Here is a 23,951-nt window from a genome sequence, read left to right on the forward strand (position 1 = left end):
TACAGTCAATACCATCAGTACAGTCAATACCATCAGTACCATCAGTACCATCAGTACAGTCAGTACCATCAGTACAGTCAATACCATCAGTACAGTCAATACCATCAGTACCATCAGTACCATCAGTACAGTCAGTACCATCAGTACCATCAGTACCGTCAGTACAGTCAGTACCATCAGTACAGTCAATACCATCAGTACAGTCAATACCATCAGTACCATCAGTACCATCAGTACAGTCAGTACCATCAGTACCATCAGTACAGTCAATACCATCAGTACCATCAGTACCATCAGTACCATCAGTACAGTCAATACCATCAGTACCATCAGTACCGTCAGTACAGTCAGTACCATCAGTACCATCAGTACAGTCAATACCATCAGTACCATCAGTACCATCAGTACCGTCAGTACAGTCAGTACCATCAGTACCATCAGTACCATCAGTACAGTCAATACCATCAGTACAGTCAGTACCATCAGTACCATCAGTACAGTCAGTACCGTCAGTACAGTCAGTACCGTCAGTACAGTCAGTACCATCAGTACAGTCAATACCATCAGTACCATCAGTACCATCAGTACAGTCAATACCATCAGTACCGTCAGTACAGTCAGTACCATCAGTACAGTCAATACCATCAGTACCATCAGTACCATCAGTACAGTCAATACCATCAGTACCATCAGTACCATCAGTACAGTCAGTACCATCAGTACAGTCAGTACCATCAGTACCATCAGTACCATCAGTACCATCAGTACAGTCGGTACCATCAGTACAGTCAGTACCATCAGTACAGTCAATACCATCAGTACCATCAGTACCATCAGTACAGTCAGTACCATCAGTACAGTCAGTACCATCAGTACAGTCAGTACTATCAGTACCATCAGTACAGTCAGTACCATCAGTACAGTCAGTACCATCAGTACAGTCAGTACCATCAGTACCATCAGTACAGTCAGTACCATCAGTACCATCAGTACAGTCAGTACCATCAGTACCATCAGTACCATCAGTACAGTCAGTACCATCAGTACAGTCAGTACCATCAGTACAGTCAGTACCATCAGTACCATCAGTACAGTCAGTACCATCAGTACAGTCAGTACCATCAGTACCATCAGTACCATCAGTACAGTCAGTACCATCAGTACAGTCAGTACCATCAGTACCATCAGTACAGTCAGTACCATCAGTACCATCAGTACCATCAGTACAGTCAATACCATCAGTACCGTCAGTACAGTCAGTACCATCAGTACCATCAGTACCATCAGTACAGTCAGTACCATCAGTACAGTCAGTACCATCAGTACCATCAGTACAGTCAGTACCATCAGTACCATCAGTACAGTCAGTACCATCAGTACAGTCGGTACCATCAGTACAGTCAGTACCATCAGTACCGTCAGTACAGTCAGTACCATCAGTACCATCAGTACAGTCAATACCATCAGTACCATCAGTACAGTCAGTACCGTCAGTACCACCAGTACAGTCAGTACCATCAGTACAGTCAATACCATCAGTACAGTCGGTACCATCAGTACAGTCAGTACCATCAGTACCGTCAGTACAGTCAGTACCATCAGTACAGTCAATACCATCAGTACCATCAGTACCATCAGTACCATCAGTACAGTCAGTACCATCAGTACAGTCAATACCATCAGTACAGTCGGTACCATCAGTACAGTCAGTACCATCAGTACAGTCAGTACCGTCAGTACCGGCAGTACAGTCAGTACCGTTAGTACAGTCAATACCATCAGTACCATCAGTACAGTCAGTACCATCAGTACAGTCAGTACCGTCATTACAGTCAGTACCGTCAGTACCGTCAGTACCGTCAGTACCGTCAGTACCGTCAGTACCATCAGTACCATCAGTACCGTCAGTACCGTCAGTACCGTCAGTACAGTCAGTACCATCAGTACCGTCAGTACCGTCAGTACCGTCAGTACAGTCAGTACCGTCAGTACCGTCAGTACAGTCAGTACCATCAGTACAGTCAGTACAGTCAGTACCGTCAGTACCGTCAGTACAGTCAGTACTCTCCCTCTTACCAGACTTTCCTGAAGCAATCAGGATGGAGAGCACCACAGATCTCCTCAGAGGGAGCTTCAATAGATTTATTTTTTCTTTCCCCTAATTTTCATCTGACCCTTTTTGTTGAATGTCAGTACAGTCAGTACCGTCGGTACAGTCAGTACCGTACAGATGTACCGACTAAGTCGCTCTGGAGAACAGCAGTCTGCTAAATGACCAATATGTAAAAGGTCACAACATACAGGGTAGCACATGAAGCTATCTAGCAAAGAACGGCTTGAAGAGTAAAGTTATTCAGCATTAAATAATGATCCAGAAAGATTGTGATAGCCTATAGGCCAACAGATGTTTGGGCCTATTGTGGACAAAACAGGAGACTATGTAGCTATACTGTATACTATGTAGCTATACTGTATACTATGTAGCTATACTGTAGACTATGTAGTTATACTGTAGACCATGTAGCTGTACTGTAGACTATGTAGCTGTACTGTAGACTATGTGGCTATACTGTAGACTACGTAGCTATACTGTATACCATGTAGCTATACTGTATACTATGTAGCTATACTGTAGACTATGTAGCTATACTGTAGACTATGTAGCTATACTGTATACTATGTAGTTATACTGTAGACTATGTAGCTGTACTGTAGACTATGTAGCTATACTGTAGACTATGTAGCTATACTATAGACTATGTAGCTATAATGTAGACTACTTAGCTATACTGTAGACTATGTAGCCATACTGTAGACTATGTAGCTATACTGTATACTATGTAGTTATACTGTAGACTACTTAGCTATACTATAGACTATGTAGCTATAATGTAGACTACTTAGCTATACTGTAGACTATGTAGCTGTACTGTAGACTACGTAGCTATACTGTAGACTACTTAGCTATACTATAGACTATGTAGCTATAATGTAGACTACTTAGCTATACTGTAGACTACGTAGCTATACTGTAGACTACGTAGCTATACTGTAGACTACGTAGCTATACTGTAGACTATGTAGTTATATTGTAGACTATGTAGCTATACTGTAGACTATGTAGCTATACTGTAGACTACGTAGCTGTACTGTAGACTACATAGCTGTACTGTAGACTACATAGCTATACTGTAGACTACGTAGCTGTACTGTAGACTACGTAGCTATACTGTAGACTACGTAGCTATACTGTAGACTACGTAGCTGTACTGTAGACTACGTAGCTGTACTGTAGACTATGTAGCTATACTGTAGACTATGTAGCTATACGGTAGACTACGTAGCTATACTGTAGACTATGTAGCTATAATGTAGACTACTTAGCTATACTGTAGACTATGTAGTTATATTGTAGACTATGTAGCTGTACTGTAGACTATGTAGCTGTACTGTAGACTATGTAGCTGTACTGTAGACTATGTAGCTGTACTGTAGACTATGTAGCTGTACTGTAGACTATGTAGCTGTACTGTATACTACGTAGTTATACTGTAGACTATGTAGCTGTACTGTAGACTATGTAGCTGTACTGTAGACTATGTAGCTGTAGTGTAGACTACATAGCTGTACTGTAGACTACGTAGCTGTACTGTAGACTACGTAGCTATACTGTAGACTACGTAGCTGTACTGTAGACTACATAGCTGTACTGTAGACTACATAGCTATACTGTAGACTACGTAGCTGTACTGTAGACTACGTAGCTATACTGTAGACTACGTAGCTATACTGTAGACTACGTAGCTGTACTGTAGACTACGTAGCTATACTGTAGACTACGTAGCTGTACTGTAGACTACGTAGCTATACTGTAGACTACGTAGCTGTACTATAGACTATGTAGCTATACTGTAGACTACGTAGCTATACTGTTTAGACAATAGATGGAAAACTGGCGGCTGACGGTTCTGTAGGCCCGTGGACCAATTTCCAAAAACATTATTATTTGTACATTTTTTTTTTGAACTCAGTCAGGGTCTCAACTTCCTGTTGAGAGTTAGAACAGAAGAATACACATGGTGACACTTCTTAATGTGGTTGTGAATCAGAAGTTTTCCTCTTGTTATGTCTGTCACTGACAGTCACTTACCCACGTCAGATAACATTTTTTAGATTGGTACATTAGTCTAGCCAGCCTTAAGGTCTTAGGGAAGGTTGCTCGTGATGCGAGCGTCTTTGCCCCAAAACACTGACTGTGTTAGCTGCTGAGGTGAAGCTGAGACATTAGATTCAGGAAGCTGCTGAGGTGAAGCTGAGACATTAGATTCAGGAAGCTGCTGAGGTGAAGCTGAGACATTAGATTCAGGAAGCTGCTGAGGTGAAGCTGAGACATTAGATTCAGGAAGCTGCTGAGGTGAAGCTGAGACATTAGATTCAGGAAGCTGCTGAGGTGAAGCTGAGACATTAGATTCAGGAAGCTGCTGAGGTGAAGCTTAGACATTAGATTCAGGAAGCTGCTGAGGTGAAGCTGAGACATTAGATTCAGGAAGCTGCTGAGGTGAAGCTGAGACATTAGATTCAGGGAGCTGCTGAGGTGAAGCTTAGACATTAGATTCAGGAAGCTGCTGAGGTGAAGCTGAGACATTAGATTTAGGAAGCTGCTGAGGTGAAGCTGAGACATTAGATTCAGGAAGCTGCTGAGGTGAAGCTGAGACATTAGATTCAGGAAGCTGCTGAGGTGAAGCTGAGACATTAGATTCAGGAAGCTGCTGAGGTGAAGCTGAGACATTAGATTCAGGAAGCTGCTGAGGTGAAGCTGAGACATTAGATTCAGGGAGCTGCTGAGGTGAAGCTGAGACATTAGATTCAGGGAGCTGCTGAGGTGAAGCTGAGACATTAGATTCAGGGAGCTGCTGAGGTGAAGCTGAGACATTAGATTCAGGGAGCTGCTGAGGTGAAGCTTAGACATTAGATTCAGGAAGCTGCTGAGGTGAAGCTTAGACATTAGATTCAGGGAGCTGCTGAGGTGAAGCTTAGACATTAGATTCAGGAAGCTGCTGAGGTGAAGCTGAGACATTAGATTCAGGAAGCTGCTGAGGTGAAGCTGAGACATTAGATTCAGGGAGCTGCTGAGGTGAAGCTGAGACATTAGATTCAGGGAGCTGCTGAGGTGAAGCTGAGACATTAGATTCAGGAAGCTGCTGAGGTGAAGCTGAGACATTAGATTCAGGGAGCTGCTGAGGTGAAGCTGAGACATTAGATTCAGGAAGCTGCTGAGGTGAAGCTGAGACATTAGATTCAGGAAGCTGCTGAGGTGAAGCTGAGACATTAGATTCAGGAAGCTGCTGAGGTGAAGCTGAGACATTAGATTCAGGGAGCTGCTGAGGTGAAGCTGAGACATTAGATTCAGGGAGCTGCTGAGGTGAAGCTTAGACATTAGATTCAGGGAGCTGCTGAGGTGAAGCTGAGACATTAGATTCAGGAAGCTGCTGAGGTGAAGCTGAGACATTAGATTCAGGGAACAAGTCATCAAGTCCTCTGTTATATAGAGCAGATAGGGTTAACAGTTATTACCATCCCAAGCATCGAAACACTGTTAGCCCGCTGAGCTGAAGCCTTAGATCAGGTAGCTAACGTAAGTCCTTACCATCCCAGGCGTCGAACATGTCTGTGATGAAGTAGTCTATGAAGGAGATCTGGGACTTAGGAATGCTGCAGGTGTTCCTGTCAAACACAGGCATGACCACCGGTAGACTCTGCCTCTTCTCCTCGTCAGTCTGAAACACACACATACACACACACACACACACACACACACACACACACACACACACACACACACACACACACACACACACACACACACACACACACACACACACACACACACACACACAGTGTCTTTACTGAGTGTCTACCAATATTTCCTGACTGGTACAGTACATCTAATCAAAACAATCAATGAATGCTGCTCCAGTATGCTGTGTGTTTGACATTCCACATCAGCCAACTGCTGCTCCAGTATGCTGTGTGTTTGACATTCCACATCAGCTAACTGCTGCTCCAGTATGCTGTGTGTTTGACATTCCACATCAGCTAACTGCTGCTCCAGTATGCTGTGTGTTTCACATTCCACATCAGCTAACTGCTGCTCCAGTATGCTGTGTGTTTCACATTCCACATCAGCTAACTGCTGCTCCAGTATGCTGTGTGTTTCACATTCCACATCAGCTAACTGCTGCTCCAGTATGCTGTGTGTTTCACATTCCACATCAGCTAACTGCTGCTCCAGTATGCTGTGTGTTTCACATTCCACATCAGCTAACTGCTGCTCCAGTATGCTGTGTGTTTCACATTCCACATCAGCTAACTGCTGCTCCAGTATGCTGTGTGTTTGACATTCCACATCAGCTAACTGCTGCTCCAGTATGCTGTGTGTTTGACATTCCACATCAGCCAACTGCTGCTCCAGTATGCTGTGTGTTTCACATTCCACATCAGCTAACTGCTGCTCCAGTATGCTGTGTGTTTGACATTCCACATCAGCCAACTGCTGAATCCCCGAAGGTGCTCTGTTCTACTGTATCTATTAGTGTTCCACACAGCAGCATCATGTGTCTCTCCCCATGTCTCCTCTCACCACTGTCCTGTACCTGTGCAAAGTATTCCTCTGAGATGCGTCCGGCCCATTCTATACACAGCTCCAGCGGTCGGCACGGATTGGAGATGTCGGCACATTTGATCAGCATACGCTTGACAAGGATCCGGTTGTCCGGGGACGTTAGGATGCCTTTGACAGACTCCTCGTCGCCGATTCCCTAAGGAGAGGTCGCACGCACGCACGCACGCACACACACACACACGCACACACATACACAACGTTAGCACACAGTGTTAGACAGAGTTAGTTTGATTGCTAACTGTGTTAGACAGTGTTTTAGTTTGATTGCTAACTGTGTTAGACAGGGTTAGTTTGATTGCTAACTGTATTAGACAGGGTTAGGTTGATTGCTAACTGTGTTAGACAGAGTTAGTTTGATTGCTAACTGTGCTAGACAGTGTTTTAGTTTGATTGCTAACTGTGTTAGACAGTGTTTTAGTTTGATTGCTAACTGTGTTAGACAGGGTTAGTTTGATTGCTAACTGTATTAGACAGAGTTAATTTGATTGCTGTGTTAGACAGAGTTAGTTTGATTGCTAACTGTGTTAGACAGAGTTAGTTTGATTGCTAACTATGTTAGACAGAGTTAGTTTGATTGCTAACTGTGTTAGACAGAGTTAGTTTGATTGCTAACTATGTTAGACAGAGTTAGTTTGATTGCTAACTGTGTTAGACAGAGTTAGTTTGATTGCTAACTATGTTAGACAGAGTTAGTTTGATTGCTAACTATGTTAGACAGAGTTAGTTTGATTGCTAACTATGTTAGACAGAGTTAGTTTGATTGCTAACTATGTTAGACAGAGTTAGTTTGATTGCTAACTATGTTAGACAGAGTTAGTTTGATTGCTAACTGTGTTAGACAGAGTTAGTTTGATTGCTAACTATGTTAGACAGAGTTAGTTTGATTGCTAACTGTGTTAGACAGTGTTTTATATTTTGATTGCTAACTGTGTTAGACAGGGTTAGTTTGATTGCTAACTGTGTTAGACAGAGTTAGTTTGATTGCTGTGTTAGACAGAGTTAGTTTGATTGCTAACTGTGTTAGACAGTGTTTTAGTTTGATTGCTAACTGTGTTAGACAGAGTTAGTTTGATTGCTGTGTTAGACAGAGTTAGTTTGATTGCTAACTGTGTTAGACAGAGTTAGTTTGATTGCTAACTGTATTAGACAGTGTTTTAGTTTGATTGCTAACTGTGTTAGACAGAGTTAGTTTGATTGCTAACTGTGTTAGACAGAGTTAGTTTGATTGCTGTGTTAGACAGAGTTAGTTTGATTGCTAACTGTGTTAGACAGAGTTAGTTTGATTGCTAACTGTATTAGACAGTGTTTTAGTTTGATTGCTAACTGTGTTAGACAGGGTTAGTTTGATTGCTAACTGTGTTAGACAGAGTTAGTTTGATTGCTAACTGTGTTAGACAGTGTTTTAGTTTGATTGCTAACTGTGTTAGACAGAGTTAGTTTGATTGCTGTGTTAGACAGAGTTAGTTTGATTGCTAACTGTGTTAGACAGAGTTAGTTTGATTGCTAACTGTATTAGACAGTGTTTTAGTTTGATTGCTAACTGTGTTAGACAGAGTTAGTTTGATTGCTAACTGTGTTAGACAGAGTTAGTTTGATTGCTAACTGTGTTAGACAGAGTTAGTTTGATTGCTAACTATGTTAGACAGAGTTAGTTTGATTGCTAACTGTGTTAGACAGAGTTAGTTTGATTGCTAACTATGTTAGACAGAGTTAGTTTGATTGCTAACTATGTTAGACAGAGTTAGTTTGATTGCTAACTATGTTAGACAGAGTTAGTTTGATTGCTAACTATGTTAGACAGAGTTAGTTTGATTGCTAACTATGTTAGACAGAGTTAGTTTGATTGCTAACTGTGTTAGACAGAGTTAGTTTGATTGCTAACTGTGTTAGACAGTGTTTTATATTTTGATTGCTAACTGTGTTAGACAGGGTTAGTTTGATTGCTAACTGTGTTAGACAGAGTTAGTTTGATTGCTGTGTTAGACAGAGTTAGTTTGATTGCTAACTGTGTTAGACAGTGTTTTAGTTTGATTGCTAACTGTGTTAGACAGGGTTAGTTTGATTGCTAACTGTATTAGACAGGGTTAGGTTGATTGCTAACTGTGTTAGACAGAGTTAGTTTGATTGCTAACTGTGCTAGACAGTGTTTTAGTTTGATTGCTAACTGTGTTAGACAGTGTTTTAGTTTGATTGCTAACTGTGTTAGACAGGGTTAGTTTGATTGCTAACTGTATTAGACAGAGTTAATTTGATTGCTGTGTTAGACAGAGTTAGTTTGATTGCTAACTGTGCTAGACAGTGTTTTAGTTTGATTGCTAACTGTGTTAGACAGTGTTTTAGTTTGATTGCTAACTGTGTTAGACAGGGTTAGTTTGATTGCTAACTGTATTAGACAGAGTTAATTTGATTGCTGTGTTAGACAGAGTTAGTTTGATTGCTAACTGTGTTAGACAGAGTTAGTTTGATTGCTAACTATGTTAGACAGAGTTAGTTTGATTGCTAACTGTGTTAGACAGAGTTAGTTTGATTGCTAACTATGTTAGACAGAGTTAGTTTGATTGCTAACTGTGTTAGACAGAGTTAGTTTGATTGCTAACTATGTTAGACAGAGTTAGTTTGATTGCTAACTATGTTAGACAGAGTTAGTTTGATTGCTAACTATGTTAGACAGAGTTAGTTTGATTGCTAACTATGTTAGACAGAGTTAGTTTGATTGCTAACTATGTTAGACAGAGTTAGTTTGATTGCTAACTATGTTAGACAGAGTTAGTTTGATTGCTAACTGTGTTAGACAGAGTTAGTTTGATTGCTAACTATGTTAGACAGAGTTAGTTTGATTGCTAACTGTGTTAGACAGTGTTTTATATTTTGATTGCTAACTGTGTTAGACAGGGTTAGTTTGATTGCTAACTGTGTTAGACAGAGTTAGTTTGATTGCTGTGTTAGACAGAGTTAGTTTGATTGCTAACTGTGTTAGACAGTGTTTTAGTTTGATTGCTAACTGTGTTAGACAGAGTTAGTTTGATTGCTGTGTTAGACAGAGTTAGTTTGATTGCTAACTGTGTTAGACAGAGTTAGTTTGATTGCTAACTGTATTAGACAGTGTTTTAGTTTGATTGCTAACTGTGTTAGACAGAGTTAGTTTGATTGCTAACTGTGTTAGACAGAGTTAGTTTGATTGCTGTGTTAGACAGAGTTAGTTTGATTGCTAACTGTGTTAGACAGAGTTAGTTTGATTGCTAACTGTATTAGACAGTGTTTTAGTTTGATTGCTAACTGTGTTAGACAGGGTTAGTTTGATTGCTAACTGTGTTAGACAGGGTTAGTTTGATTGCTAACTGTGTTAGACAGAGTTAGTTTGATTGCTAACTGTGTTAGACAGTGTTTTAGTTTGATTGCTAACTGTGTTAGACAGAGTTAGTTTGATTGCTGTGTTAGACAGAGTTAGTTTGATTGCTAACTGTGTTAGACAGAGTTAGTTTGATTGCTAACTGTATTAGACAGTGTTTTAGTTTGATTGCTAACTGTGTTAGACAGAGTTAGTTTGATTGCTAACTGTGTTAGACAGAGTTAGTTTGATTGCTGTGTTAGACAGAGTTAGTTTGATTGCTGTGTTAGACAGAGTTAGTTTGATTGCTAACTGTGTTAGACAGAGTTAGTTTGATTGCTAACTGTATTAGACAGTGTTTTAGTTTGATTGCTAACTGTGTTAGACAGGGTTAGTTTGATTGCTAACTGTGTTAGACAGGGTTAGTTTGATTGCTAACTGTGTTAGACAGAGTTAGTTTGATTGCTAACTGTATTAGACAGAGTTAGTTTGATTGCTAACTGTGTTAGACAGAGATAGTTTGATTGCTAACTGTATTAGACAGTGTTTTAGTTTGATTGCTAACTTTGTTAGACAGAGTTAGTTTGATTGCTAACTGTGTTAGACAGAGTTAGTTTGATTGCTGTGTTAGACAGAGTTAGTTTGATTGCTAACTGTGTTAGACAGAGTTAGTTTGATTGCTAACTGTATTAGACAGTGTTTTAGTTTGATTGCTAACTGTGTTAGACAGAGTTAGTTTGATTGCTAACTGTGTTAGACAGAGTTAGTTTGATTGCTAACTGTATTAGACAGTGTTTTAGTTTGATTGCTAACTGTGTTAGACAGAGTTAGTTTGATTGCTAACTGTATTAGACAGTGTTTTAGTTTGATTGCTAACTGTGTTAGACAGAGTTAGTTTGATTGCTAACTGTGTTAGACAGGGTTAGTTTGATTGCTAACTGTGTTAGACAGAGTTAGTTTGATTGCTAACTGTGTTAGACAGGGTTAGTTTGATTGCTAACTGTGTTAGACAGGGTTAGTTTGATTGCTAACTGTGTTAGACAGAGTTAGTTTGATTGCTAACTGTATTAGACAGTGTTTTAGTTTGATTGCTAACTGTGTTAGACAGAGTTAGTTTGATTGCTGTGTTAGACAGAGTTAGTTTGATTGCTAACTGTATTAGACAGAGTTAGTTTGATTGCTAACTGTGTTAGACAGAGTTAGTTTGATTGCTAACTGTATTAGACAGTGTTTTAGTTTGATTGCTAACTTTGTTAGACAGAGTTAGTTTGATTGCTAACTGTATTAGAGTTACAGTACCAGTCAAAAGTTTGGACAAACCTACTCATTCAAGGGGTTTTCTTTATTTTTACTATGTTCTACATTGTAGAAGAATAGTGAAGACATCAAAACTATGAAATAACACATATGGAATCATCTAGTAACCAAAAAGCGTTAAACAAATCAAAATATATTTTATATTTGAGATTCTTCAAAGTAGCCACCCTTTGCCTTGATGACAGCTTTGCACACTCTTGGGATTCTCTCAACCAGCTTCGTGAGGTAGTCACCATGACTGCCCTGGACCATGACTGCCCTGACTTTATTAACACGTGTTCCTTGTTAAAAGTTAATTTGTGGAATTTCTTTACTTATTCATGCATTTGAGACAATCAGTTGTGTTGTGACAAGGTAGGGGAGGTATACAGAAGATACATGTTTAAGAAAGCTGGTTGAGAGAATGCCAAGAGTGTGCAAAGATGTCATCAAGGCAAAGGGTGGCTACTTTAAAGAATCTAAAATCTATTTTGATTTGTTTAACACTTTTTTGGGTTACTACATGATTCCATATGTGTTATTTCATAGTGTTGATGTCTTCACTATTATTCTACAATGTAGAAAATAGTAAAAATAAAGAAAAACCCTTGAATGAGTAGGTGTGTCCAATCTTTTGACTGGTACTGTAGTTTGATTGCTAACTGTTAGTCAGAGTTATAGTTTGATTGCTAACTAGTTAGATTGCAGAATAACCTCCTATGATATTCCTTAAAAGGGCCTGTGTGATATAGGAGAATGGCTGTGCTGTGCATTCCGCACCATCGTGAGAAAGATGGAACCAGACCGTAAGATTCTCTCTCTACGCTAATCTGTCTGTGGCCAGGTGGCTACTCTAGGCTAGGCTACGCTAGCAGGCTACACTAGGAGGCTAGGCTATGCTAGCAGGCTAAACTACGAGGCCAGGAGGCTACGCTAGCAGGCTACACTAGGAGGCTAGGCTAGCAGGCTAAACTACGAGGCCAGGAGGCTACGCTAGCAGGCTACACTAGGAGGCTAACCTATGCTATGCTAGCAGGCTATACTAGGAAGCTAGGCTATGCTATGCTAGCAGGCTACAGTGCATGGAAGGCTACATTAGGAAGCTAGGCCAGGAGACTACACTAACTCCCTTCAACCTGCATCACAGTTGGCTAACTTTTAGCTGGAAGGCTCCACTGGAAGGCTAGGCTAGGTTATAAGGCTACGTTAGGCCACACAGGCTAGACAATGACTCCCTTCAACTCTCCTCTTTCTAACCTGCATGCTGTTAGCTAACTGTTGGCTATTTTTAGAGTAAGCGTGATGCAGAATGATATCTAAAACAGACCGTTTGTATTTTCTAGATTGTTCCGTGACCGGACACAGCTACACATACTGTATTGGCTGCAATACTCTGATCCAAGCCATGAACAGGTTCCTGCTGCCATCATGTTTAACCACAGAGCCTATCTAACCTGGACTTTATTGTTCTTTTTCATCCCCTCTTTTCTCTTTTCTTGTTCTGTCCTTCATCTCACCCCGTTCTCCTCCAGCGCGGCCAGTGGCTTGTTGATGCTGTTGACGAACTTGTTGACGTGCTCAAAGTGTTTTGTCATCTCTGTGGCGAGCACCATGTCTATGATGGCCTGACGCAGGGTACGGTACTCATTCCTACAGAGAGAGAGAGAGACAGCAAGGGGGGGAGGAGAAAAAGAAGAACAGAGAGAGAGAGCGAGAGAGACAGCGAGAGGGAGGGGGAGAGAGGGAGGGGGGGAGAAAGAGAGGAAAAGAGAAGAACAGAGAGAGAGAGAAAGAAGCAGTGGAGGACAGAGGAAGGGGGGGTAGGGAGAAGGGGGAAGAACACAGAGAGAGACACGTTCACACAAAAAACATTGGTAAATAAATGTGCTGAAAGCCCCTCTGGACAGTTCTAGCCTCCTGACTGTAGTGACAGAGGAGAGGAATGAATGGAGTGATTGTGTACCTTCCCCCATCCGAGGGAGAGCATTGCATGAGACACACTGCTCTGGGACTCAAATCACATGACTGCCCTGCCTCACTGTCTCTCTCACACACACACACGGACAGACAGACACACACGGACAGACAGACAGACCAAACAGCCTCCCAGAAGACCCACAGACAGCCGTACCTCTCCATGTTCTTGAAGATGTTACACTTGTCGTCCCGTGTGGTGATCTGGAAGGCAAGGGCAGCGTGGTGGCTCTCTAGCACGGCCGTGTCGTTGTACAAGATGGCCAGCTCACTTCCTGCGTTACACAGGAAGCTGTTGGTGCGTCCCGGGTGATCCACGTCGTGTACTGTGGCTGCTATCAGAGCCGCCACCTCATCAATCTGCTCCAGACTTTGCTGTTCGGGAAAGAAGAGGAGTATTTTCTTCATATTTAATATTAATGGAGCAGTTAGCGACAGGATTCCAACTAGCGACCGTTTGGTTACAGGCCCAATGATCTAACGACCAGGCTACCTGCTGCCCTATCAATTATATTCATATTATTTAAACCACGAAATTACCGTTACCATTATAATTTTTAGTATGTGAACCCTGCAGGAACTGAACCCCCGACCTTGGTGTTGCTAGTGACGTGATCTTACTACCTGAACCCCCTGACCTTGGTGTTGCTAGTGACGTGATCTTACTACCTGAACCCACGACCTTGGTGTTGCTAGTGACGTGATCTTACTACCTGAACCCCCTGACCTTGGTGTTGCTAGTGACGTGATCTTACTACCTGAACCCCCTGACCTTGGTGTTGCTAGTGACGTGATCTTACTACCTGAACCCCCTGACCTTGGTGTTGCTAGTGACGTGATCTTACTACCTGAACCCCCTGACCTTGGTGTTGCTAGTGACGTGATCTTACTACCTGAACCCCCTGACCTTGGTGTTGCTAGTGACGTGATCTTACTACCTGAACCCCCGACCTTGGTGTTGCTAGTGACGTGATCTTACTACCTGAACCCACGACCTTGGTGTTGCTAGTGACGTGATCTTACTACCTGAACCCCCTGACCTTGGTGTTGCTAGTGACGTGATCTTACTACCTGAATCCCCGACCTTGGTGTTGCTAGTGACGTGATCTTACTACCTGAACCCCCGACCTTGGTGTTGCTAGTGACGTGATCTTACTACCTGAACCCACGACCTTGGTGTTGCTAGTGACGTGATCTTACTACCTGAACCCACGACCTTGGTGTTGCTAGTGACGTGATCTTACTACCTGAACCCCCGACCTTGGTGTTGCTAGTGACGTGATCTTACTACCTGAACCCCCTGACCTTGGTGTTGCTAGTGACGTGATCTTACTACCTGAACCCTCTGACCTTGGTGTTGCTAGTGACGTGATCTTACTACCTGAACCCCCTGACCTTGGTGTTGCTAGTGACGTGATCTTACTACCTGAACCCCCTGACCTTGGTGTTGCTAGTGACGTGATCTTACTACCTGAACCCCCTGACCTTGGTGTTGCTAGTGACGTGATCTTACTACCTGAACCCACGACCTTGGTGTTGCTAGTGACGTGATCTTACTACCTGAACCCCCTGACCTTGGTGTTGCTAGTGACCTGATCTTACTACCTGAATCACTGATTGAATAGGCTGCTTTGAATGTCTTAGGGGCTTTCTTAATCATGTATTTGTGTTGTGTCATGTTGTTTTAGGGGCTTTCTTAATCATGTATTTGTGTTGTGTCATGTTGTTTTAGGGGCTTTCTTAAACATGTATTTGTGTTGTCATGTTGTTTTAGGGGCTTTCTTAATCATGTATTTGTGTTGTGGCATGTTGTCTTAGGGGCTTTCTTAATCATGTATTTGTGTTGTGGCATGTTGTCTTAGGGGCTTTCTTAATCATGTATTAGTGTTGTGTCATGTTGTTTTAGGGGCTTTCTTAATCATGTATTTGTGTTGTGTCATGTTGTCTTAGGGGCTTTCTTAAACATGTATTTGTGTTGTGTCATGTTGTTTTAGGGGCTTTCTTAATCATGTATTTGTGTTGTGTCATGTTGTCTTAGGGGCTTTCTTAAACATGTATTTGTGTTGTGTCATGTTGTTTTAGGGGCTTTCTTAATCATGTATTAGTGTTGTGTCATGTAGTATGTCCTATTTTCACCACTCCACATAACCCCAGCGGGCAAAATTGGGCAAAGTTAGTTGAAATTAAGTCATTTAAAGCCGTTGTGGCAGCTGGGAGGTTCCCTTGCAGGAAATCCTGTTTGTGACAGAGGGCTAACCCGAGCCACAGCCTCTGTCTCTGATTGGTTAGTTTAACCTGGTGTGAGGTCAAAGGTGGGCTAACCACTGGTCGGCAGGGCTAAGCCAATGATAGATGACTTTGGTGTGGTCAGGAATAGAAGGTTTAATAATCAGCTTAGTTAGAGAACAGCAGTGTAGAGTTAGTTAGTGTAGAGCAGTCATCATCAGAGACAGAAGAGGAGTGTTTTCACTGTAGAGTTAGTTAGTGTAGAGCAGTCCTCATCAGAGACAGAAGAGGAGTGTTTTCACTGTAGAGTTAGTTAGTGTAGAGCAGTCCTCATCAGAGACAGAAGAGGAGTGTTTTCACTGTAGAGTTAGTTAGTGTAGAGCAGTCCTCATCAGAGACAGAAGAGGAGTGTTTTCTTTGTAGAGTTAGTTAGTGTAGAGCAGTCCTCATCAGAGACAGAAGAGGAGTGTTTTCACTGTAGAGTTAGTTAGTGTAGAGCAGTCCTCATCAGAGACAGAAGAGGAGTGTTTTCACTGTAGAGTTAGTTAGTGTAGAGCAGTCCTCATCAGAGACAGAAGAGGAGTGTTTTCACTGTAGAGTTAGTTAGTGTAGAGCAGTCCTCATCAGAGACAGAAGAGGAGTGTTTTCACTGTAGAGTTAGTTAGTTTAGAGCAGTCCTCATCAGAGACAGAAGAGGAGTGTTTTCACTGTAGAGTTAGTTAGTGTAGAGCAGTCCTCATCAGAGACAGAAGAGGAGTGTTTTCACTGTAGAGTTAGTTAGTGTAGAGCAGTCCTCATCAGAGACAGAAGAGGAGTGTTTTCACTGTAGAGTTAGTTAGTGTAGAGCAGTCCTCATCAGCAGTTAGTAGAACAACATATACTGTCTGGGTCAAACAACGGCTCTTTGACCAGAGACAGACACACACAAGCAAACGTAGACACAAACACACCGCCAGGTATGCACGCACACGCACGGACACAAACACACCGCCAGGTATGCACGCACACGCACGGACACAAACACACCGCCAGGTATGCACGCACACGCACGGACACAAACACACCACCAGGTATGCACGCACACGTACGGACACAAACACACCGCCAGGTATGCACGCACACGCACGGACACAAACACACCGCCAGGTATGCACGCACACGCACGGACACAAACACACCGCCAGGTATGCACGCACACGCACGGACACAAACACACCGCCAGGTATGCACGCACACACACGGACACAAACACACCGCCAGGTATGCACGCACATAGCCACGGGAAGTAATTTGGGGGTAGGGGTGCTGAATTTATGAGGTGGTCCGCGTTGAAGACATCTATATCGGTCCTCTAATACAGAACTAGTAAAGGCCCAGTGCACCACACACACACACACACACACACACACACACACACACACACACACACACACACACACACACACACACACACACACACACACACACACACACACACACACACACACACACACACGTCCAGGCACACACACACACACACACACACACACACACACACACACACACACACACAGGTCCAGACACACACACTCCTAACATGATTAGTCTAGATGACTAGTGACATGTAGTTCCATGTTAGAGAGTAAAGGAGTCAAAGACGTTCGCTGTCTTCAAACTCCCTGTCATAGATGAGCCAAGGTGCAGCATGTAATTCCACATCTTTAATCGAAGTGAAACCTTCACACAAAAGAACAGGTAAACAGAAACAAACGTGACGCAACCGTGGCGCACACAAACACACAGAAAATAATAATTACCCACAACATTAGGTGGGGAAAAAGGCTGCCTAAGTATGGTTCCCAATCAGAGACAACGATAGACAGCTGCCTCTGATTGGGAACCACACTCGGTCAAAAACAAAGAAATAGAGAACATAGAATGCCCACCCAAATCACACCCTGACCTAACCACATAGAGAAATAAAAAGGCTCTCTAAGGTCAGGGCGTGACATTATGACTTCCCACTGGGCACAGACAGCAGTTCAACGTCTAGTTTTGATTGACATCTGGTTGAGTTATCAACTAATGTGATTTCAACGTGAAATCAACAAAAAATGTCACAATGGATTTAGGTTGCAAGTTGGGTTAACATTTTTTTTTTTTTTATAATTTGATTAAAGGTTGATGACCTTTTGTAAATCCAAACAGTTTTCAACGTTAATTCAATATCATCACATTCCATTTTTGTTGTTGAAATGAGGTGGAATCACCATTTAATCAACCAGTTTTTGCCCAGTGGGGAGGGTTGATTCCAGGAATCTTCTAACTGGAATTTCTGGAAAACTTGGACATTTTGGGGAAGCTACCGGCATTGTGCAACTCTAATTAGGACTTGGATTAAGCCATGCTTGTGATTGGAGGAATGTCAGCCCAGGATTGACTCATTGCTGTGTGCTTATTTAATTTCTATGCGTGTTTGTTACAAATGTTTTACTTCTGCTATCTCTGAACAGGTCATCCAGATTTACCTGTATAAATGACGGGGCAAACAAACATACAAACAAACCAAACAAGACAAAACAAACAAACAAGACAAAAACAAACAAGTCAAAACAAGACAAAACAAACAAGACAAAACTGTCTGACCCAGTGGCGGCCATCTTGGACGGCCATCTTACCTTGACCCTCTCCTTGCAGAGGAAGTATGCGGTGGCGTGCAGGACATCGGCAGCATGTGAGGAGTTGTGGTAGGAGTTGGTGGAGTGGTAGTTAGCCTCGATCCCCTGCAGCCAGGAGCGGAGAGTGGCCTCGGGACAGCTCAGGAACTCACACACCCCGAACCGAGAGAAGATCTTCAGGCCCAGATAGGTCAGAGGCCTGGGAGGAGAGAATTACCAGACAGCATGAAGGTTAGGGCTAACACAATGGAGGAGTTCAATACCACAGAGTTAAGTACAGTGTAACCTCATCTCTTCTGCCATAACCCAGCTTCCCAATCCAATCCCTCTGACACTCAACAGGTCATTTATAGTGCACTATTTTTCACCAGGGCCCATATGGGTGATTCCTCACCCCCCAAAACATGATTTGGGGGATTTTCCCGTAATGTAATCCATAGAATGGCCCTTTGAAAGAAGGATTGTTGACATATATTTGATATTTGCATCTTAAAGGCATGTTCAGGTAACTTGGCAACTAAGAAAGTATTTTTTAAACCTCCCTCTTTGGGCTGGATGTGTCGATGTGTAGTTCATACATGCATAATCTATGAGCAGAATTCATTTTACCTCAATTAGCCACAAAATCCATAGATGAAAACGACTGCTTCTTTTAGCTACATTTGTATTTATTATGGATCCCCATTACTCTTCCTGGGGTCCGGGCAGAATTAAGGCAGTTATACAATTTTAAAAACATTACAATATATTCATTACAGAATTCACAACACACAATGTGTGTGCCTTCAGGCCCATAGTCCACTACCACATATCCATGTGTACGTGTGTGTATAGTGTGTATGTTATCAAGTGTGTTTGTATTCATGTGTCTGTGCCTTTGTGTCTGTCTCTTCATAGTCCCCACTGTTCCATAAGGTGTATTTTTACCTGTTTTTTAAAATCTGATTCTACTTCTTGCATCAGTTACCTGATGTGGAATAGAGTTCCATGTAATCATGGCTCTACGTAGTACTGTGCACCTCCCATAGTCTGTTCTGGACTTGGGGACTGTGAAGAGACCTCTGGTGGCATGTCTTGTGGGGTATGCATGGGTGTCCGAGCTGTGTGCTAGTCATTTAAACAGACAGCTCGGTACATTCAGCATGTCAACACCTCTTACACAAACAAGTAGTGATGAAGTCAATCTCTCCTCCACTTTGAGTCATGAGAGATTGACATGCATATTATTAATGTTAGCTCTCCAGGTACTTTTAAGGGCCAGCCGTGCTGCCCTGTTCTGAGCCAATTGTAATTTCCTAAGTCCCTCTTTGTGGCACCTGACCACACGACTGAACAGTAGTCCAGGTGAGACAAAACTAGGGCCTGTAGGACCTGCCTTGTTGATAGTGTTGTTAAGAAGGCAGAGTAGCGCTTTATTATGGACAGACTTCTCCCCATCTTAGCTACTACTGCATCAATATGTTTTGACCATGACAGTTTACAATCTAGTGTTACTCTAAGAAGTGTAGTCACCTCAACTTGCTCAATTTCCACATTATTCATTACGAGATGTGGTTGAGGTTTAGGGTTTAGTGAATGATTTGTCCCAAATACAATGCTTTTAGTTTTGGAAATATTTAGGACTAACTTATTCCTTGCTACCCATTCCGAAACTAACTGCAGCTCTTTGTTAAGTGTTTCAGTCATTTCAGTCGCTGTGGTAGCTGACGTGTATAGTGTTGAGTCATCCGCATACATAGACACACTGGCCTTACTCAAAGTGGCATGTCGTTAGTAAAGATTGAAAAAATCAAGGGGCCTAAATTGCTACCCTGGGGAATTCCTGCTTCTACCTGGATTATGTTGGAGAGGTTTCCATTAAAGAACACCCTCTGTGTTCTGTTAGACAGGTAACTCTTTATCCACAATATAGCAGGGGCTGTAAAGCCATAACACATACGTTTTTCCAGCAGTAGATCAATAATGTCAAAAGCTGTAAAGAAGTCGAACAAGACAGCCCCTACAAGCTGTATTGCGCCATTTCCCCTACATTTCCCCCCACGTGGGCCAGCCCCCTAGCAATTCGAGTTCCAACCAACGAGCTTCAGGCCCTTGCATTTGAGATGACAGGAGAATCTCTTTAAAGCATAATTGAGAAATAATTAATTTATGTTTTAATATTTGTGAAATTTTGGCCTTATACAGGCCTGCTTTAAAACTCCATGTTTCATCTGTAGTTGCTACAAAACAAAAATTGGTGTTATATACATCTTTACCGCTTGTTCTTTAATATGAGTAGTATTTTGATTTCAGCAACTTATGAATACAAAAAAAATATAAACATGAATATTGAAAATATACCATTTTTTTATTTGATAAATGTTTCAATATATTGTTGAACAAGAACATAATATACTCTACGGGCATATCAAAGTTCTAGAGTGGGATCTCTGCTACTTTCAGAGATGATTTGTAAGCATTACCAACAGAGTGAATGTGAAAATGGATTCAAAATGGTCGCCCTCTGTGGGTGATTTAGCAGGATGTGCAATGATACAAGTAAAAGGAGGGCTGTGATTGGTTACATTGCCTACTATGCCAATTTCTATGTATAAAATGGGCCATAACTTTAAAACTAGTAGAGATTCCACGTTGGAACTCTTGATATGCCCATAGAGTATTATTATCTTCAACAATATATTGAAACATTTGGCAAATTAAAAACATATTCATGTTTATATTTTTCAATATTCATAAATTCATGTAAGATTTTTGTTTTTTATTGAAATCAAAATACTAATCATATTACAGAGCAAGCGGTAAAGTTTCACATGACGCTGATGTTTTCTTTGTAGCACCTATAGATGAAACATAAAGGAGTCTTAAAGGAGGCCTGGGTAAAGACAAATAATGTCACAAATATTCCAACTTCAATTCATTATTTCTCAAATATGCTTTTAGATACATAGATACATAGGAACTAAATAGATCAAATGGGAGTGAAAATCCCCTAAATCATGGTGTTTTTTTTGTCCTGGTTTCATGAGGAATCACCCATATGCCTCTGGTCTAAAGTAGTGCACTATATAGGGAATATGGTCCCATTTAGGACTCGCCCATTAGCTTTACAGCCTGTGTACAGTACTGAAACAGATTTGTAGAATTGTCTCTGTATTTCTGTGGCTCTGGACCTCTCTAAACTAAACCACAGTAGAGATGAATGAGAAAGTCTTTATGATCGGACTCATTGCTTTTGATTCCACCTTCTGGGATACCGTTTTCCTCAGTTATTTTGATAAAGCTGGCTGAAGTGAATATTTAGAAAAGTGTTACTACAGCATTATAACAATGTTATTACAGTGTTATAACCTCCCCTCGCCGTTTCACAGGCAGTCTCTAGGTTAAAATGTTATTACAACATTAGTGTTATTACAGTGTTATAACCTCCCCTCACTGTTTCAGACAGGCAGTCTCCAGGTTAAAATGTTATTACAACATTAGAGTGTTATTACAGTGTTATAACCTCCCCTCACCGTTTCAGACAGGCAGTCTCCAGGTTGAAGATGTCAAAGTCCCAGGAGTCTTCATTCTCCATTGTCTGGGCAACGTGAGGAGGGATGTCATTCAACGACAGGGGCATGGCTAGGTGACTTGGGAGGTGGGGCTCTGAGAGGGGAACGGTGCGGGGATAAGGAGAGGGGGAGATGTGGGGAGAGAGAAAGACAAATCAAAATGGCGCTTTACGTGATCAACATCATTTTCGTAATCATCATCTTCATCACTATGCCAGGAGAGCAATATTGTACGTACGCTTCGCAGCAAAGATGTATTCGTTTCCTGATAATCTGCGCAAGCCATCCTGTGAAAGAATAAGATAGAGAAAGAGAGAGAGAGAGACAGAGAGAGAGAGAAAGAGAGAGAGAGAGAGAGAGAGAGAGAGAGAGAGAGAGAGAAAGAGAGAGAGAGAGAGAGAGAGAGAGAGAGAGAGAGAGAGAGAGAGAAAGAGAGAGAGACAAACAGAGAGAATAATAATTATATCAGTCCATAGTTTCAGACACTGTCAAATCAAATGTCATGAGACTACTACGCCCAATCCATAACCATGTACCACTTTAATAGACTACAGCTCAGCATTCAACACCATAGTACCCTCCAAGCTCATCATTAAGCTGGAGGCCCTGGGTCTCAACCCCGCCCTGTGCAACTGGGTCCTGGACTTTCTGATGGGCCGCCCCCAGGTGGTGAAGGTAGGAAACAACATCTTCACTTCGCTGACCATCAAAACTGGGGCCCCACAAGGGTGCGTGCTCAGCCCCCTCCTGTACTCCCTGTTCACCCGACTGCGTGGCCATGCACGGCTCCAACTCAATCATCAAGTTTGCAGGTGACACAACAGTAGTGGGCTTGATTACCAACAACAATGAGACAGCCTACAGGGAGGTGGTGAGGACACTCGGAGTGTGGTGTCAGGAAAACAACCTCTCACTAAACGTCAACAAAACAAAGGAGATGATTGTGGACTTCAGGAAACAGCAGAGGGAGCACCCCCCTATCCACATCGAAGGGACAGTAGTGGAGAAGGTGGAAAGTTTTAAGTTCCTCGGCGTACACATCACAGACAAACTGAAATGGTCCACACACACTGACAGTGTGGTGAAGGCACAGCAGCGCCTCTTCAACCTCAGGAAACTGAAGAAATTTGGCTTGTCACCTAAAACCCTGACAAACTTTTACAGATGCACAATCGAGAGCATCCTGTTGGGCTGTATCACCGCCTGGTACGGCAACTGCACCACCCTCATCCGCAAGGCTCTCCAGGGGGTGGTGCGGTCTGCACAACGCATCACCGGGGGCAAACTACCTGCCCTCCAAGACACCTACAGCACCCGATGTCACAGGAAGGCCAAAAAGATCAAGGACAACAACCACCCGAGCTACTGCCTGTTCACCCCGCTACCATCCAGAAGGCGAGGTCAGTATAGGTGCATCAAAGCTGGGACCAAGAGAATGAAAAACAGCTTCTATCTCAAGGCCATCAGACTGCTAAACAGCCATCACTAACTCAGAGAGGCTGCTACCTACATAGACACTCATATCAATGGCCTCTTTAATAAATGGATCACTAGTCACTTTAAACAATGCCACTTTAATAATGTTTACATATCTTACATTACTCATATCATAAACTCAGCAAATAAAGAAACGTCCTCTCAATGTCAACTGCTTTTATTTTCAGCAAACTTAACATGTGTAAATATTTGTATGAACGTAACAAGATTCAACAACTGAGACATGAATTGACAAAAAGTTCCACAGACATGTGACTAACAGAAATTGAATAATGTGTCCCTGAACAAAGGGGGGTTCAAAATCAAAAGTAACAGTCAGTATCTGGTGTGGCCACCAGCTGCATTAATTACTGCAGTGCATCTCCTCCTCATGGACTGCACCAGATTTGCCAGTTCTTGCTGGGAGATGTTACCCCACTCTTCCACCAAGGCACCTGCAAGTTCACTGACATTTCTGGGGGGAATGGCCCTAGCCCTCACCCTCCGATCCAACAGGTCCCAGACGTGCTCAATGGGATTGAGATCCGGGCTCTTCGCTGGCCATGGCAGAACACTGACATTCCTGTCTTGCAGGAAATCATGCACAGAACGAGCAGTATGGCTGGTGGCATTGTCATGCAGGAGGGTCATGGCAGGATGAGCCTCCAGGATGGGTACCACATGAGGGAGGAGGATGTCTTCCCTGTAACGCACAGTGTTGGGATTGCCTGCAATGACAGCAAGCTCAGTCCGATGATGCT

General features: G+C 42.4%; 1 protein-coding gene across 1 annotated transcript in view; it reads right to left on the reverse strand.

Moving 5' to 3' along the window:
* The window catches only part of LOC120039295 (high affinity cAMP-specific and IBMX-insensitive 3',5'-cyclic phosphodiesterase 8A-like), a 58,752-nt gene that overhangs the window by 2,000 nt on the left and 32,801 nt on the right, over positions 1-23,951 (reverse strand). The window contains exons 8-14 of the mRNA XM_038984743.1: positions 21,953-22,001; positions 21,676-21,808; positions 18,164-18,362; positions 13,438-13,655; positions 12,824-12,956; positions 6,654-6,818; positions 5,648-5,777 (exon numbers count right to left, since the gene is read on the reverse strand). Of these exons, the coding sequence (XP_038840671.1) occupies positions 5,648-5,777; positions 6,654-6,818; positions 12,824-12,956; positions 13,438-13,655; positions 18,164-18,362; positions 21,676-21,808; positions 21,953-22,001 (1,027 nt within the window). The remainder of the gene's footprint in view (positions 1-5,647; positions 5,778-6,653; positions 6,819-12,823; positions 12,957-13,437; positions 13,656-18,163; positions 18,363-21,675; positions 21,809-21,952; positions 22,002-23,951) is intronic.

This window comes from Salvelinus namaycush, unplaced genomic scaffold (assembly GCF_016432855.1).
Source record: "Salvelinus namaycush isolate Seneca unplaced genomic scaffold, SaNama_1.0 Scaffold262, whole genome shotgun sequence".
Classification (NCBI taxonomy): domain Eukaryota; kingdom Metazoa; phylum Chordata; class Actinopteri; order Salmoniformes; family Salmonidae; genus Salvelinus; species Salvelinus namaycush.